Raw genomic sequence first — 15,066 nt, forward strand, 5'->3', positions numbered from 1 at the left:
TGACAGCGAGGGGCAGGTGGGGGGGGGGGCGGTGCTCCTGCTCTGGTGGCCAACGGCATCTGACCGGGTCCCTGCTGGTGATGACACCACAAGTCCAGTGTGTCTACAGGTGGGCAGAGCCTGGAAGGGGCAGGTCCTGGATCCTTCCAGGGGCCACAGTGAGGGTGCGGCTTCCAGGCCAGCTCTCACCAGCTAGAGGCCCTTGAGCACGCCACGGAGGGACTCCTGCCCTTGTCTGGGAGGCGGGATGCCACGTGTGCAGACGCTGGGCACGGACAGGACCTGCACACAGACCCCCGGGTTAATGCGTGCTCGCCGGCACCGTGTCAGGGCCCTGGGTCCCCAGTGGCAGCCCCCCTCCAACCCGGTGCAGTCCACCTTCCCACCCCCACCCCAAGCAGGAGGCAGGCGCAGAGCACCTGAGAGCTGAGAGGATTCTGTGATCAGAAGGTCCCACCGCCCTCCCTGGAGCTCAAGGCAAAACTCCGCCTGTTATTAAACACCAAAGCCAACGGATCTCCACCCCCGCACTCCCAGAAACACCTTTATTGCACTAAAAACAGCATTTATAAACAAACACACTTGGGAGAAGGTGTCTTAAAGATTTACCCACAGTCACCCTGGAGCACAAAGATAACAAATAGTGTGGGGCCACACAGAATGGCCCCCCAGAGGGACAGCAGGGCTGGGAGGTCAGGGTGCGGGTGGGGGTGGGTGACAAGCTCCAAGCGTCTGACTCAGGGCAGGGTCCTTGGTCCACCTGCTCCAGCCCACGAGCCTGGCCCTGGGGGGTCCCCGGGTTCTAGAGGAAAGGGGAACCCCCAACACCAAGAGCAGGGAGCATGAAGGAGCAGGCCTAGGACAGAAGTGGGGGGCAGGGAGCGCACAGCAAGGAGCCTCAGCTCCCAGGGCCCCAAATTCTCAGTCCCAAAGTGCAAAGAGGAACAAGTGCTTTCCCTGGCTGTGGGGAGACTCCTTCGCCCTCCCCCATGCCATTTGGAAACCTAGTCAGGAGGGACAACGTCTGGGTGGGGAGGGGCGCCCAGGACCCCAGGAGCTGCCCCCGTCCAGCCGTGCCTACCAGACAGCCCAGGACCAAGAGGCACGCCTGGCCTGGCCCGTCCCTCCAATGCAGCATTTCTGCTGGGTGACGCTAGGAATGTTCATGGACTACCTACCGTCCAAGGACCCGCAGACGGACACGACATGGAACCCAGGCGACATGAAGGGGCACACCGGGGCCCTCCCCACCCGCCGGCTCTGCCCCTCCAGCCCACCCATGCTAACCAAGCCCTATTTCCTGCGGGAGGGAAGCCCAAGCCTCAGTCCCTGGCTATCACTTCCTGGCATCCAGCGGCCAAGGGCTGCGCAGCCTTGGAGGCGGCCCCCAGCCTTGGAGGGATTGGGGGGGGGGGGTTGGGGCTGGGGTCTGCGCTTTGGGCCTGCTCTGAGTATACCCCCCCCATGGTGGGGAGGCTCCTGAAGGTGAGGTGGGCAGGCGGGGGAGGGAAGGGGCTGGAGAACAGCAGACAGGCTCCCGGGGCAAGAGGAGAGCCTCAGCCTCCGAGGTCCCCTCTCCACTCGCAGCCCCACAGCCACACGGCCTCCCTCCTCCGCCCGCGTGTTGCCAGCTGGGGGCGCCTGCCTCCGCAACCCACTTTGCTCCAGAGCCTAACCCAGGTGGGGTGTCCCCTGCAGTGTCACGGGTGCCGTCGGCAGATCCCGGGCCTGGGACTGCTGTCAGGGGGGCGCAGGGGTCTGCTGGGCCGGGCCAGGGGGAGTCCCACACAGCCGTGGGAAACACTGGGCTCAGCCTCGGAACCGGCCCCTCCAGGCCTGTGATCCACTTGCACGGCCTCCAGGCATGGGTTCCTGGCAACCACCCTCCCCAGAAGACCTCTCTCCAGAAGTCTGAAAGGGTGAAGAAGCACGAACCACTTAGGGCACAGGGTCGGGGAGGACACTCCGCGCTGCAAAGTGTCCCCTTCGTTTCCCTGGCGGCCTCCTTCCTCATCTGAAAAAACGGGCCCACGCGAGAGCGTTCTGGCCACGGTCGCCAGGAACCCCAGCACTGCCTGCAGCCCGGCCAGAGCCTAAACAGCCCCCCAGCCCCCACCCCGCCCCTCCCGGGCTGCTGGCCCGGCCCAGCCTCCTGCCCACAGGGGCTCCGAGCAGGAGGGCAGGGAGGGCGGGGCCTTTACAAGAAGGGGAGCAGCGAGGTCAGGGGCAGCTCCTTCTCCCCAAGCAGCGCGTCCCGCTTGAGGCTGCCGCCCTTGTTCACCACCTTGACCCTGAGGGCCAGTTTGCGGACGCTGGCCGGCCCCAGGCCATCGAAGAAGAAGTCCTCATTGAAGACGGGGTGGTGGCTGTTCTTGATGATGGTGCTGCGCTGCTTCTGCAGCTTGCCAGGGACCAGGCACAGCCCCACGCAGCAGTTGATGGAGCGGGCGTCACAGAGGTGGTCGTAGAGGCCCTCGGCAGCCAGCAGGCGCACCCGCAAGCGGGCCTGGGCGGCCTCATACTCCGCGAGCAGCCGCACGCTGCCCCGGGGGCCCATCGGGACGGCGTGCTCAGCACGGGGCGCCTGGCCGGGCTCGGGCCCTGGCTCGGGGGTGGGCCTGCGGGCCAGGCGGCGCCGAGCCCTGGGGCTGGTGTCTGGAGCACTGTCCTCAGCAGACAGGGAGCCAGGCCGGCCCGCGGAGTGCTTGAGCTGGCTCACTTTGGCCTGGCTGTCCTGGGCGAACCCTCTCAGCAGAGACACGGAGCGCGACAGCAGAGGGGACCCGAAAGGGGAGGACTCGGCAGAGGACCCCGTGTCGCTCTCCCCGCCGCTGAAGTAGCGGCTGGGGCTCATGAGGGCCCCACCAGCCTCCCTTGGCACCCCATCGCCTCCATTGGCTTTGGCGCCCCCCCGACGGCGCCCGGCACCTGGGGAGCCCACCTGGGCCAGGGCTCCGTGCTCGCTGTGGAACAGGGACTCCTTACGCCGCGTGTGGGGGCTCTCTGCCAGCGTGGCAAAGCCGTAGGACGTCTGAGCCTTGGGCACGGAGGGCAGGGACATGGCGCCCTGGGCCTGGGGGTCAGCGTTGGTGGCAGCCTCCTCAGGCGGCCAGTCCTCTGCGCTCTCGATCTGGATCACATGCCTCGTGGCTGCCTTCAGCAGGCTCTTGCTCTCGGCTGCCAACTTGGCGGGCAGCCGGGGGCTCCGGGGGGCTCGTCGGGGTGTCCCTGAGGCCAGGCTCTGCTCTGAGGAGGTGGGGCCCAGCTCAGCCGGCCCCTCGGGCTCCGTGGGGCCAGCGGGCAGCTTGGGGGGTATGAAGAAGTCAGGGATCTTGTCGGGAGTGAGCACATTGCTGTACAGGGGCCCCTTGGAAGTCTTGTCTCCAGCCTCACTCCCAGGAGGGACGTTCTCCCCAGACCCCCGAAGACGCTCCAAGAACCACAGGTTGGTTTTCTTCATGGGGGCAGGCAGGGGGGAGGTCAGGAGGAGCTCTGCAGAGTCTGGGAGGAGAAGCAGGGGTCAGGAGCTGTAGGCTCGCAGGGCCTGAAAGAGGCGGGGGGGGGGGGGGGGGTGGCTCCTGGCACCTGTGCGGGGACCACAAGGACAAGGCCCTGGCCTTCAGGGAGCCCGCAGGGTCACTCAGGGCGTGTCGCGCCTTCCCTCCCCTCCCAAGAGAGATCGGGCTTAACTTCCCAGACGGTGTGCGCAGGGAGCGAGGTGGGGGCGGCGCTCCAACTCCCCGGTGGCTCCCAGGGAGAGCGGCCCCTCTCCCGCCCCCACCCCGTTTTAAGGATCTCAAAGCGCTTTCTAAACGGTCTGCGCTCAGTCCAAAGGGAAGACACACACGGTGTGTGCGCGGACCCCCGGGATGTCCCAGCCCCGCGCCCCCACCCCCCGCAGCTCCCACCCACCTGTGGCTTCGCCCAGCTGTGAGGGCGCAGGCACCCGGATGGGGGCTGGGACAGGAGATGAGTCGGGGGGCTGACGGCACAGCGAGCTGACCCCTCCCACCAGTTCTCCGCCCTCCAGCCCCCCAGACTCGGCTTGGGGTGGGGGCGGAGGCCCTCGCGGAGCCTGCGGACCGTGGCGGGGTTCCCGCACTCACCTGCCCTGCGGCGGTGGCCCGAGGCTGCAGGCGGTCCCGCGGGGCACGCCGGGGTCTTGGCGCGAAGGTCCGGGGCCCGCGCGGGGGACGCGGCCGCAGCTCCAGCACGGGCGGCGGCGGCGGCGGCGGCGCAGCAGGGACTCATTCACCGGCGGCGGCGGGAAACCGCCCAGCCCGGCCGCCGCGCCGCCGTATTCCTCCTAGTACGGCCGCACGAGCGGTCCTCGCCCCGCCCCGCCCCGCCCTCAGGCCGCGGGCGGCCGCCCCTCCGCGAGACCCCGGGGGCGGGTGCGCGCAGGCTGGAGGGCAGCCGGTGGTGGCGCCGTGTGGATCCTAGCGCTTGTGCGTGCGGACCCGCGAAGTCGGGGACCCCCGGTAGCCCCCGGCCCCTGCCTCGGTCCGCCTGGGCGGGGCCCGAGCCCACGCTCGCTTTGGGCCGTTCTAGGGAGGGCCGAGTCCCCAGCAATGAGGGGCGCAGCTGAGTTTGTCCGGAGCGCCTGGTCAGGGCCAGGCCCCTAAGCGCTCACAGCAGCCCGGTGGGCAGGCCCCACTGCTCCCCCCCGGCCAGGGCGGGTCGAAGTGAGGGTCTCCTTCCAGCCCTAAGGACCCAGCAGCTAAGACACGGGAAACAGGTGTCCACTCGGCGGCGGCCCCCCGAGGAGCGGCCTGCGTGTTTATTGAGCAGCTGGTGGCAGCGGTCGCGGGGTCCAGATGACCAGTGGTTCCCAGTGCCAGCGACGCGGGTGGACAGGTACACAGGCACATTGTGAGTGTCGGTTTGGTGACAAACGGGTAGCAGGAAAATGTGATCTGAGGGGAGACGGGAGAACACCCCACCACGCTGTTCACAGCTCAGAGACTGAGAGGTGTGGGGGGGGGACCAGCTGGGACCCACCCCCAGGCCTGGCCATTCCTGAAACCACAGGGTCCCCGATCCCACCACTCTTGCCTTGAGCTCTGCCCACCTGAGCCTCTGCTTCCTCACCCCTGGCCCTCCCTCCCAGCTTCCACGTCCCCTTCTGGACCCTAAAGCCAACCTGGTCCCGGTCCGGTCTTGATCTGCGAGAAGCCAGCAAGTTAATGGGTTGCCAGGACTAACCCAAAGCCTGGACTTTATTAAATTATGATTGTCCAGGAGCCTCCTGTGTTCCTCTCACAGCCCCAGCTAGGATGGGGCCTGGTCTGGAGTGACCGCTGGTTCACCAGCAGAAGGCAGTGCAGAGGGGCAGGAGGAAGTGGGAGAGAACCCCTCGGAGTGAGGTGGGGTCTGGAGCTCCATGGTCCAGATGGGAAAAGCAAGGCTCAGAGAGGTCCGTGACCCGCACGGTCTGTCTCCGCTTTGTTCTCTCAGCAAACACTGAGCCCCCGTTTGTGTTGGGAGGACACTGCCACGGCCACCAAGTCCGACAGGGGAGGCAGATGCCAGTGAACGCCTCAGTTCACCTGGGCTTCCAGGAAGCGTCACAGCCGGACTGCACGTCCACTGAACCCCATCTCTAGCCATGATGAAGAGCGCCCTAGAGCACATATTTGGCTGATGCCCACTGCCCTGTTGGGCCATGGGCTGCAGGGAGGAATGCAGGAAGGCAGCCTTACCCCTGCTGTGACCCCAAGACACGGAGGTCTGTAACAAATGCCTGCCAGACAAGGGGATGAACTAGCACCACAGTGAGAAGCTGCGTCCTCCAGCAGCGCTCCAGCACTCGGTCCTGCAGTGGGCAGGAAGGCAGGCCTCCGAGGCCACAAACCACTTTCCTCTGTTGCATGGACAGGGACAGAGGCGTGCACAAAGGGAAAGTGATGGAGTCAGGTCTCGGGGTGGGGGGGGGGGGGTGGGGCATGGCCGGGTTTTCTGGTGCCAAGCCAGCCTGGGTCCTGGGAGCTTCACTGCCCTCTTACCCGGTTGGGGCAGGGTCTCCTCCCTGTTGGGTTGAGGGCGGAGGCCTTGAGCTTCTTCTGAGCTGGTTCCCATGCTGCACAACCAGGGACCCTAATCTGGAGGGGCTCCCCTGGGGTTGGAACCCTGATGCCAGCACTTGCTGCTGTGTGATGGCTGGCAGGTGTCCAGACTTGTGCCTCTGTGCCCTGGGCACTTGGCCCCTGCACACCGCCTCCGGGTGAGGGTGAATGGGTGGCGACAGGGAGAAAGTTTACAGCAGGGCCTCGAATACCGTGCAGAGGCACTGGACGTCGTTTCTTGGATGCTGCTACTGCTGAGAAAGGAGGCTGGCCCAGCCTCGAAGGGACCCCAGCACAGCTGGCTCAGCAGAATCCCCTCGCCTGGGCCCCAAGCCCATCACCTTCAGGGGCTGGGGAAACCGAGGCACAGAGAGACAAGGAACCTGGGGGGATGTCCCAGACATCTGCCTTAGGAGAGGCAGGGTCCAGGGCCCTGGCTCTGCCCGCCAGTTAGGTAGCCTTGTGCTCCATAAACAGGAGCCTCTCCCAGTCAGCAAAACCGACCTCCTCTGCAGAGCCCGGAGGCTGGCGGGTGTGGCATGGCCCCAGGACTGTCCCCACACCCCAAGCGGCAGCTTTCCTGGGATCAGAAGTGGGGAGGCTGGGGAGGGGCCCCTCCCACCCTAATCAGACCCCCTCATGCTGCAGGACCTTGGTCCTCCACCTCCAGCCCCCAGGGACCTAACCTTGTGGGAGACCGGAAGGACAGGGTGCTTCCCAGGAGCCAGGCTGCCCCTGGCAGCCATCAGCAAACAGCTCCTTGAGGAAGTGGGAAGAAAAAAGCTCCAATCCTGAGAAGTTGCCCTAACCCACACAACTGCCTCCTGCCCTTGAAGAGGGACAGGAAGACCTCCGCCCAGCGAGGCACAGGTTAACCCACTGTGGAGGAGGGCCACTGTCCCCGATTTCCAGATGGTGAAACTGAGGCACGGGGCAGTAGCTCAATTCCGGGAAGGGCAGCAAGCAGTCCAAGGCTGCATGGTGGCTGCCTCCCACCCCAAGGCTTCCTGAGGATGAGGCCGGCCCAAGGAGCATCTGTCAGCCGAGTAACTGAAGGTACCTGGGGGACCCCGCGGCAGCCAGGCTCACAGGCCCTATCACTGCAGGGGCCCCCCAGACCGGGCTCTCCCAGCTCAGAGAGCTGGACAGGGGAGGTGAGGGGGTGGGAATCCCAGCTCTGCCCTTCAGCCTCTGAGCCTCTGCTTCCCCATTTGTCAAGTGGGGAGAATGGGTGCACTCACAGGCTTCAGCAGGGGTGCTCCATACAGGCAGGCTTTGAGGGACGACCCAAGGGAACGAATGAATGAACAAAGTGCATTAGGACCCCTCGCGAGCCTACAAGTCTCCGAGACTCCCCTAGTCCAGAGCCCAGTGAGTTCTCCCAACTGCCCCCTATTCCTCTCCTGTCCCCAATGTATACTTCCCACTTAGGAATCCTATCTTTTCTGTGCTTAAAAGCTCTCCAGCGGCTGTCCCTGACGCCCACGCTTCCCCCAGCCGTGTCCTCCACGCCACGACTCCGCTGACCTCACCATCAGCCACACAGGCCACCCTTCTGGTCCCTGATTGTGCTGCAAGCCACACACCACAGGGCCTTTGCACCTGCTATTGCTCCTGCCTAGAATGCTGTCCTCTTCCTTGGGGCCTCTCATCCTCCAGACCGTAGACTCTGTGTCATTCCCACCCTCCTGGATCTCCTGGGCTAAATTCCAGGCCTCCACCCTTTCCTGTTGTCATTACACACTTAGAGGGGATTTGCTGCTCATGTCACTCGACGGTCAGCTCCGTGAGGACAGATCGGTCTTGGTCCCTCCTGAATCCTCGCTACCCACCAGAGGTCCGGGCAGATATGGGGAGCCCAATGCTGGCATACTAAAGGGTACCAGGATGAGATGAATAATGGATGATGGGTGGACGGACGGACGGACGGACGGACAGAGACTGGCCCCTCCATCTCCATGTCTCTAAGAAACAAGGTATCAGAGTCCCCTTCGGCTCCGCCCTTTGACAGCTTCCCCCACCCCCCAGTTACAGACAGACTATGGGGGCTGCTGCTTCCCCAGGGTGTGGGGATGGGGCCTGCTGACCTCAGAAACCAGCCCCCAGGCACATGTGTGGCCCTGGCAGGGTGTGCTGAGGGTCGGGAAGGGTTCTCTGGTATAGTCAGAGGAGGGGTCCCAGGGAGAGATGAGGTTTCTGGGGGGGAGAGCCCAGAAATCACGTGAGGGAAGGTCTGGAGAGGTGCTGGGGATACGCGAAGGCTCCTAGCGGACAGCAGTGGGGACACCTGAGAAGCCAGGCCACATTCGGGGCTGAGTTAAGAGCAGTCAGAAGAGGAAGAGCTCCTTGCCCAATGTTCTTCAAAGACAGTGATCTGCAGCCCGCAGGAGATAAACCACGGTGCTTCCCTGGAGAGGACCGGGCTGGGTCTGAGACAGGAGTGGGGTTGGAAACAGTCCTGAGGGCAGTGCTACGGCTCTGGGAGCGCCTCCTCCCCCACGGGGACCCACCCCCAGGGTCACACCCTCCCGGGACAGGAGGACACACCTGTGCCTTGCTTTCCACCTGGGAGAATGGCCTGGGCCTCCCAACCCGAGGGCCCCTCAGTGTCCATTATCCCCACATGTAATTACAAACAGACCCAAATGTCCAGTCCAGATGGACAGCTGGGCGAACAGGGCCCTCATGACCGCCCCCCACCAGGGCGGATTGTCCTGGTGCTGCCCGGATGTCCCCCACCGTCCCAGTGAGCCCTGAGGCTCCCCAACCCCAATGCCAACGTCCACAGGTGTCCCGGCCTGAGGACCCAAAGCCCCTCAATTCTTCCCCATAAAAGACAACTGTGCACTGATTTTTCAGGTGGAGAAACTGAGCCGGTCAAGGATGGAACCCATCTTTCCAGGGAGGTGAGCTGAGGTCCCTCTGGGGAAAGAGATGCTGCCTCCTGGACCCAGCGGGGACCCTGGCCAGGGCTGGGAGAGAAAGCACTGTTTCTGTGATGTCTTTTCTTCAGAGATGAGAAAAGGTTCTGTCTTTGGTATGGACACCCTCACCCCAGGCAGAGGGTGGAGGCAGGCAGGGGTCAGTAGGGAAGGGGGTCTTCAGCCCCCCATCTCTTGGCCTCACTGGCCCAGCCCAGGGCCGGCTAGAGGAAGAAAATCCAGAGGCCCAACCCGAGGAAGGAGAGACAGCGGCGGCTCTGCCTGACCAGGATCCAGAGCCAAGGTGAGGAACCCGTAAGGCCTCGACAGGGAGCGTCTGCAGAGCAGGACAGGAGCAGGGGCAGAGCACCATCACCTGGGCACGACAGAAGAGGAGAGGTCAAGGGTCAGCTGCGAACCACCAGAGACCCAGGTCCAAGTGGCCCCCCCAACCTCAGGTGCAGGACCCAGATAGGGTCCTCAGGCTGAGGGGCCAGGGTGGGGGCTCAGCTGTGCCGTGTTCTTGCTGTGTGACCTAGGGCAGGGCCTTCACCTCTCTGTGCTGGTCCTTTCTCTGCAGAATGAAACTGCTCAGAACCAGCTGGGACTCGGGAGTCCTGGGGGCGCTGAGCACCACGCCTGGACACAGCCACTGCGGCTTCAGCAGCCACTGTGGTGGCCATCAGCACTGCTTTTCAGGTCACACACCCCTTTGGGGACAGAAGGGAAGCGTGTCTTAGCCCGATGCGTGCCCACTCCCAGCCCCTAGTGCCCGGCCCCAGACTGGAAATCCCTTCCGTGTCCGCAGCCTCAGGCCCAGCTGGGGACAGGGAGGAGGGGGAAGGGGCTCGTGTTCTCGGGGACTGGAGAGCAGCCCAACTGGGTGGAAACTCCTCTCTGCTGAGCTCTGGGGGGACCCCCACGACCCTCTTCTCTTGCAGCCCCTCCCTCCCCAGCTGAGCCCCCAGCTCCCAGCTTCTCAGATCCCAGGTCCTATCACGCCCTCCTCCCTGTGGACGTCCATGCGGCCCGGCTCAGCCACATCTTCTCCTGCCTAGACCACCACCCACCGCACCCAGAGGCCCTCGTCTCTCACTAAAAGGTCCTGGAATCACCCCGACCTGCCTGTCCCCCCCAGCTCAAACCCTCCCATGGCTCCCCAGCACCAAAGCCAACGGCCAAGCGTGTGCCTCTCCATTTCACCCACCGATCTGTGAACGCCCCCCAGACCCAGGCCGCCCTGAGTCCTTTCTCCGGGGTACAGCCACCTCCTCCAGAGACGGTTTATCACCAGTGAGACCCAGAGTTGCCTAGACAACTCAGCAACCCCAGTCCTGGGCATAGACCCGGGAGCCATGAAAACACACATCCACACAGAGACGCAGCCGTGCCGTTCTGAGCGGCATCATCACGTAACAACCAAAACGTGGGAACACCCAAATGTCCATGGACACTGAATACATGAACATGTGTGCGTCCCTGCGAGGGAGCGTCCCCGGCCCCAGCAGCAGCGAGGCCCCACATGCCCGGGGACAGAACCCGAGCCCACGGCACTTACGGAGGGAACCAGACACAGGCGGCCCCACGGGGTGTGAGTCCCCACGTGTCACACGCCCAGAACAGGTTCCTCCACGGACAGGAAGGGGGGCTTGTGAGGTCCAGGGATGGGGGAGTGGGGGGAGTGACTGCTCATGGGGACGGGGTGCCTTTCAGGATGATGGAATGTTCTGGAATTAAGTAGAGAATGATTGCACTTCTTTAAACCCACGAAAAACCACTGAGTTGCACACTTTAAATGGGTGAATTCTTCTGTAGTCTGCGAATTCTTTTGTAATTTTCAAAATGAGAAGACAACTGGGTGAATGGGTTAGTGCTAGGGGCCTACGGGCAGGTACACACCTGGCTCAGGGCTCACCTGGCTCAGGGCTCCCGTCTAACCACACCACGCAGATGCAGCTCACTCTCCGCAGCCACAATGGGCTGCCCGCTCTGCAGGTGGTAGTCGATCAGATGGCTGATGCTCTCAAAGAGCACGTCCTTGGTCCGCACCTGCCCAGCCAGAAGCCTCAGCGTCAGCACCGCCAGGAGCCTGTGGAGAGGCCCACTCACCGGGAACCTGCGCTCCCACGGGCCCTCCCCGGGGGTCTGATGCACGCTCAAGTCTGAGAACCACAGCTCAGAAGCTTCCGTGGAATCAGACTCAGAATTCCGGTGTCGGGCTCCAAAACCACAGGATCCTGGGGCCACCCCTCCTGCAGCAGGTGGAACGGAGGCCCCAAAAGGGACGTGTTGATGTCCCAAGCCCTGGAACCTGCAGCTGGGACCTTATTTGGAGATGTGCTGAAGTGAAGAGTCTCCAGATGAGTGTGTTCTGGTGGCCCCAAAGCCAACGACTGGGGTCCTTGCAGGAGTAGCAAAGTCGGACACAGAATGCAGGCAAGGCAGAAACCAAAGGGCTGTGGGGAGCAGGGTCCTCCCCGCCAGGCCTCAGCAGGAGCCCGCCCCATGACACCTGCATCTCAGACCCGCAGCCGCCAGAGCCAGGGAAGAAGACCCCACCCTTGTTGGAACGACTCCGGCGGCCACTGTCTGGGAGGCACTCCCAGAACATCTTGGGAACACCTAGCAGAGAACCACCTGTTGCCTCTTGGAATGAGAAAACCTGAACATCAACATGGGTGAGGACTGGACCCAGCCCGGACGGGAACCCTCCGGCCCCCTGCTTGGTGGGCAAAGCAGGCTCAGAAGGCACACTCCTGGGCCCTGTGGCAAAACCACCTATTTCTCTAGAACTGGGGTTGGGACCTGGAGTCGGCCCTTTAACCAAGTATTTGAGGAAGCTCCCAAGTTTCTGGAGCTTTAGGAGTTGCAGACCCTATCTGGTAGACCCACTTAGCAAGAGGGAACGGGGCCCAGGAGGTTCTAAGGTAACAGTAGAGCCACACAAGGGGAACTGAGAACAGGCCTCACAGCCTCGCCCCCACCGCAGAGTGTGACCCCCTCAGAGAGACAGAGAGCGGATGGAGCTCCCAGGGCAGTTCTGAGGCCCCAGCTGGATGCCATCAAAGCACCTGGGGAGACCCTAACACCCCAGGCTCCTTCCTCTGGGCAATACCCTGTAACCCCAAGGCCCTTGGACGCTGGAAAATGCTTCATAAAGCCCAGAACTCCTTGTAAACTGAAAAGTGCTCTGCAAACCCCAAAATGCTTTAGGAACTGTGGAATACCAAGCAACGGTACGAGGCATCCTGTTTCATGTTCCTCAAGGAGAGGGGAAAAATCCCAGCAAAACTCTCATGCCGCTCAAAGGCAGACTTAAAAGACACAGACTTCGGGGCGCCTGGGTGGCTCAGTGGGTTAAGCCTCTGCCTTGGGCTCAGGTCATGATCTCAGGGTCCTGGGATGGAGCCGCTGGGGGGGCCGCTGCTCTGCCGGGAGCCTGCTTCCCCCTCTCCCTGTGTCTGCCTCTCTGCCTGCTTGTGATCTCGGTCAAGCGAATAAATAAAATCTTTAAAAATAAATAAATAAATAAATAAACACGCAGGCTTCAAAGGCGTCAAAGTGAGCGAAAAGTGCACCTCCAGTCACTTGGAGACCCCAGAACCTCTTGTAAATGGAAACATGCCTGTGAGCCTTAAAACACGCTGGAAGAGAAAACATCGCATTTACCACTCACAGACATCACTGTGTGAACGCCGCACAGTGCGGGCGGCCCGGCCGAGGGACGCGGTGCTTTGGAAGCCCTGAAAGGCCTTGAACCTGCAAAAGGCCTCGCAACCCCCGAAATGCTGGGCGGACTCGGGGACCCTCTACAGACACGACGACCCGTGTTACCGCGGAACCGCTTTGTGACTCGGAGTCTCCTGGTCGCGCGAACAGAGCCTGCACGCGGAAAGGCTCCGCGACTCGGAAAATCCGTCATGAAACCCAAAGGGGGCTGGGGTGGGCGGCCAGCGCCCCGCCCGCCCCCCGCCCCCCGCCCCCTGCGGACCACCCCACTCCGGCCCCGCCCCCAGCCCACGGCCCCGCCCCCAGCCCTGTGCCCCACCTTACCACGCCCTCAGGGTCCACGAGCAGCAGGTGCTTGGGCTGCCCCGCGTGCATGCCGGTGAGGACGTACTGCCCGGGGTTGGTGACGCTGTCGCGCACCAGGAAGTCCCCGTCGGCTCGAAGCAGCCTCTCCGCCGCCCTTCGGCTCATCTGGCCGTGGTACCAGGGCTCCTGCCGCAGCTGCTCCTCCGTGGGGGCGATGGGGGCCCGGCGGGTGGGGGGGCTGAGCCACTGGTCCTCCAAGGGAAGGGGCGCCGCCGCCGTGCCCGCCCCCACAGAGCACTCGTGCAGCTTGAGCGCATCCTCGAAGGGCCCTGCAGGCGAGGACGACGTGCAGGAGGCAGCGGCGGGCGGCTGCCTCCTGCGGGAGGGGGAGCGGTCAGGGCTGGGAGGGGAGGGGAGGGGAGGGGTCTGGGCTGGGAGGGGAGGGGAGGGCAGGGCTGGGCAGGGCTCCTGGGAACCCAGCGTCCAGGGCATCAGACCTTGCCCGCCTGCGTCCTGAGCGTGCTCCGTGTGTGTGCTGGGTGGGTGTGTGCGTGTGCCGGGTGTGTGCTGGGTGGGTGTGTGCGTGTGCCGGGTGTGTGCGCTGGGTGGGTGTGTGCGTGTGCTGGGTGTGTGCTGGGTGGGTGTGTGTGTGTGCCGGGTGTGTGCCAGGTGTGTGCTGGGTGGGTGTGTGCGTGTGCCGGGTGTGTGCTGGGTGGTGCCTTCTTCACTGTCCCCTGGGGTCTAGTTACGTGGGATATTCTCTCGGAGTTTTAGGTGTATGCAGATAAAGAGCTGCTCTCTCCAGTGTGGACGCCTGCTTTGTCTTCCTGTCTCGTCCCCTCGGCTCACTTCCCAGCACGTCCACCTCCTGTTTCACTGACTGCCGGATGGCCCCGGCCAGCCCCCACTACAACACCGCGCTCCCTGCAACAGTGCACTTGGTGGCACGGGGGAGGCTGGCGTTCCTCTCTCCGGCACCCCCCAGACAAGCTTCTGGCCTCTGCAGAGGCTTTCTGAGGCTCCTGGCCAGCACAGTGCAACACCAGACAGGCCATTCGCCCTCTCAGAGCCTGTCTTCCCCTTGGAGAACTGCACGTGGGACCGCACAGATCAGAACCCCAGCCCTGACCCCGACCCTGGCACAGCTGTGTCCTGTGCCCCCACACTCCTTCCCCTTCTGCTCCTCGGGAACCCCTCCTGCCTGACTCCTCTGCTGGTCCAGGTGCAGCTGGCCCAGCCTCCAGCCAGCAGGACGCTCGACCAGGCCTGGCCCGTCCACACCTGCATCCCACCATCCCACTGATCCAGGCGGGACAAATCAGACGCAGACCAGGATTTTCAGTGCAAGGCTGGCTGGGGTTGCTGCAACATCGTGCCCCCTAAGGGGACAGCCAGCCGCAGAAGCTCCCACGGGAGCACCTCCTTTCCCATCTGAGGGCCGCGGTGAGCCAGCAGGGGCCACGCTTTTAGTCCCCTGACTGGTGCACGGTGGGTGCTCAAGGGACCTCCGCTCGTGCCACATCAGTGGTGGGGGAGGGGGCTTGGCGGACTCTGGGAAGGAAGAAATCTCCAGCTGGCTTGGTTGGTCCCTGGGGATCTCCCACTAGGGAGGTGTCCTGAGGAAGGGAAGTGACCCTGCGTGGGCCGGCACGGAGCCAAGAGCCCCACGGTGCTTGTGGAAGACGATGGCCTGGTGTTGTGGCAGGTAAGGGGGCTGCTTGGACACAGCCCCCTCCATCAGACGGAGTCCTCTGTCAGGCCAGAGTATCCCAGAGGGAAGTGAGCAAACGCCCCCCACCCACTGTTCACTCTCTCCTCACGTGCTTAGGCCTGCCCCAGCGGACTGGGGCCTCCCACCCAAAGGAGCGGTCTCCCCAAGGGTGCCTCCCCCATCAGGCCAGGATTCCCAGTGGAAGGGGTCTGGGCCCACTTCCTCAAATGATGGAGGAGCTAAAATAACCTCATCAGGCTGAGGAGACCCTGAGGGAAGGAGCTAAGCCTCCCCGCCGGAGACGGAGGCATCTCATAGGGAAGAGGGGCCTGAG

At 63.7% G+C, this 15,066-nt stretch overlaps 2 protein-coding genes across 4 annotated transcripts in view; both read right to left on the reverse strand.

The window, feature by feature from the left end:
• Nucleotides 1–537: 537 nt before the first annotated feature.
• On the reverse strand, nucleotides 538–13,123 carry C2CD4C (C2 calcium dependent domain containing 4C). 2 transcript variants are annotated; one of them, XM_059159123.1, is made up of 2 exons: nucleotides 13,040–13,123; nucleotides 538–3,501 (listed from the first exon to the last, which is right to left on the reverse strand). In XM_059159123.1, the coding sequence occupies exon 2, from the start codon at nucleotides 3,458–3,460 to the stop codon at nucleotides 2,198–2,200; it is 1,263 nt and encodes a 420-aa protein (XP_059015106.1). In that variant the 5' UTR covers nucleotides 3,461–3,501; nucleotides 13,040–13,123; the 3' UTR covers nucleotides 538–2,197. The 2 variants fall into 2 exon arrangements, with proteins under 2 accessions (XP_059015106.1, XP_059015105.1); XM_059159122.1 differs by lacking the exon at nucleotides 13,040–13,123 and adding an exon at nucleotides 4,107–4,330.
• SHC2 (SHC adaptor protein 2) overlaps nucleotides 4,742–15,066 on the reverse strand; it is a 31,476-nt gene continuing 21,151 nt past the window's right edge. Inside the window, exons 11-13 of one of the 2 annotated variants that reach the window (XM_059159121.1) lie at nucleotides 13,040–13,350; nucleotides 10,902–11,035; nucleotides 4,742–4,916 (exon numbers count right to left, since the gene is read on the reverse strand). In XM_059159121.1, coding sequence (XP_059015104.1) covers nucleotides 10,907–11,035; nucleotides 13,040–13,350 — 440 coding nt within the window. In that variant the 3' untranslated portion in view covers nucleotides 4,742–4,916; nucleotides 10,902–10,906. Of the gene's footprint in view, nucleotides 9,363–10,901; nucleotides 11,036–13,039; nucleotides 13,351–15,066 lie in introns of both variants that reach the window. The other variant, XM_059159120.1, reaches the window with a different exon arrangement.

Source organism: Mustela lutreola, chromosome 2 (genome assembly GCF_030435805.1).
Source record: "Mustela lutreola isolate mMusLut2 chromosome 2, mMusLut2.pri, whole genome shotgun sequence".
NCBI classification, from domain to species: domain Eukaryota; kingdom Metazoa; phylum Chordata; class Mammalia; order Carnivora; family Mustelidae; genus Mustela; species Mustela lutreola.

Bases quoted from the DNA above. Each gene is read 5' to 3' on its own strand.
- C2CD4C (XM_059159122.1), bottom strand. From the start codon at position 4,251: ATGAGTCCCTGCTGCGCCGCCGCCGCCGCCGCCGCCCGTGCTGGAGCT. The intron at 3,502-4,106 runs GTGAGTGCGGGA...TTCTCCTCCCAG, and splicing joins GGGCCACCGCCGCAGGGCAG to ACTCTGCAGAGCTCCTCCTG.